Source organism: Puntigrus tetrazona, chromosome 5 (genome assembly GCF_018831695.1).
Source record: "Puntigrus tetrazona isolate hp1 chromosome 5, ASM1883169v1, whole genome shotgun sequence".
NCBI lineage: Eukaryota > Metazoa > Chordata > Actinopteri > Cypriniformes > Cyprinidae > Puntigrus > Puntigrus tetrazona.
Genome location: NC_056703.1, coordinates 27,000,283 through 27,001,329, shown reverse-complemented (window position 1 = coordinate 27,001,329; position 1,047 = coordinate 27,000,283). Strand labels below are relative to the sequence as shown.

At 39.2% G+C, this 1,047-nt stretch overlaps 1 protein-coding gene across 1 annotated transcript in view; it reads left to right on the top strand.

The window, feature by feature from the left end:
• Nucleotides 1–69: 69 nt before the first annotated feature.
• LOC122345425 (ribosomal protein S6 kinase alpha-5-like) overlaps nucleotides 70–1,047 on the top strand; it is a 3,712-nt gene continuing 2,734 nt past the window's right edge. The window contains exon 1 of the mRNA XM_043239543.1: nucleotides 70–237. Coding sequence (XP_043095478.1) covers nucleotides 84–237 — 154 coding nt within the window. The 5' untranslated portion in view covers nucleotides 70–83. The remainder of the gene's footprint in view (nucleotides 238–1,047) is intronic.

The following is a 1,047-nucleotide window of genomic DNA, read 5'->3' as shown; positions in this document are numbered from 1 at the left end:
AATGTAAAACCAAAAATGTAATATAAAATGCTGACATTATTAGTGTTGTTTTTTTTTTGTTTTTTTTTCGCCACCAGTACACCATGCTGTCTGGTCAAGTTCCATTCCAGAGTGAGAAGAAAGGAATGACCTCGTCGCATGCAGCTGACATCATGCACAAAATCAAGGAGGGAGATTTCTCATTGGATGGAGAAGCCTGGAAGGGTGTTTCTGAAGAGGCCAAAGATTTAGTGAGAGGTACTGTTACTAAAAGAATCAAAATGTGCTTGGGTGGTGAAAAATCTCACGAGGTAGGATTGCGTGTTTGAATCAGAAATAGCCTTGAATGCACCGTTTAGTTTCTGTTGTGTGCTCTTGGATTGCTAGCTGGCCCAGTGTGTTGTGATTGGCCAGCCGCTTAGAGCATTTTTTTTTCAGTTCAAGTCACAGTATCTGGAAAGAACAGTACTTGGAAAGTGTACTGTAACTATACTTGGAATGTGCTCTGAAGTGACACCAATGAACAATAATGTAAGCAAAGAATGTTCATTATTATATGTGATGCGACTTCCCAAATTTTCCAAATTTCTAAGTTAGTGGTAAACTAGTCAAATTATTGTTTTTTTTTATACATATAACGTTTTCAGCAGCATTTAGCATACATGTAAACACCCATAAACAAGATTTCTTTAATCTATCAGCACAGCACATACACAGCTTTACAGTTACATTCATGCATTTACCAGACGCCTTTATGCAAAGCGCCTTACAGAAAGCAAGAGCAATTCTTCAAAGAACCAACCATATTTGTAATATACAATGCCTTCTGAAGTATAGGGCCCACACCGCTACTGGGATCCTGTGGGAGCAAGGGGTTTTTACCTTTCCTGCGGGCAGGAGTGGGTGGTCACAAAACAAATAGCGTAAATTTGGCACACAGCAAGAATAATGGAGTTACATAAATACTAGGCTTGCTATGGTAGTTGGTTATACAGTGTTTGGTTGTACGTGATTATATTACATCTCCACCACGGCACCATCCTCTCTGTCGTTTTGCTTTTTCATACA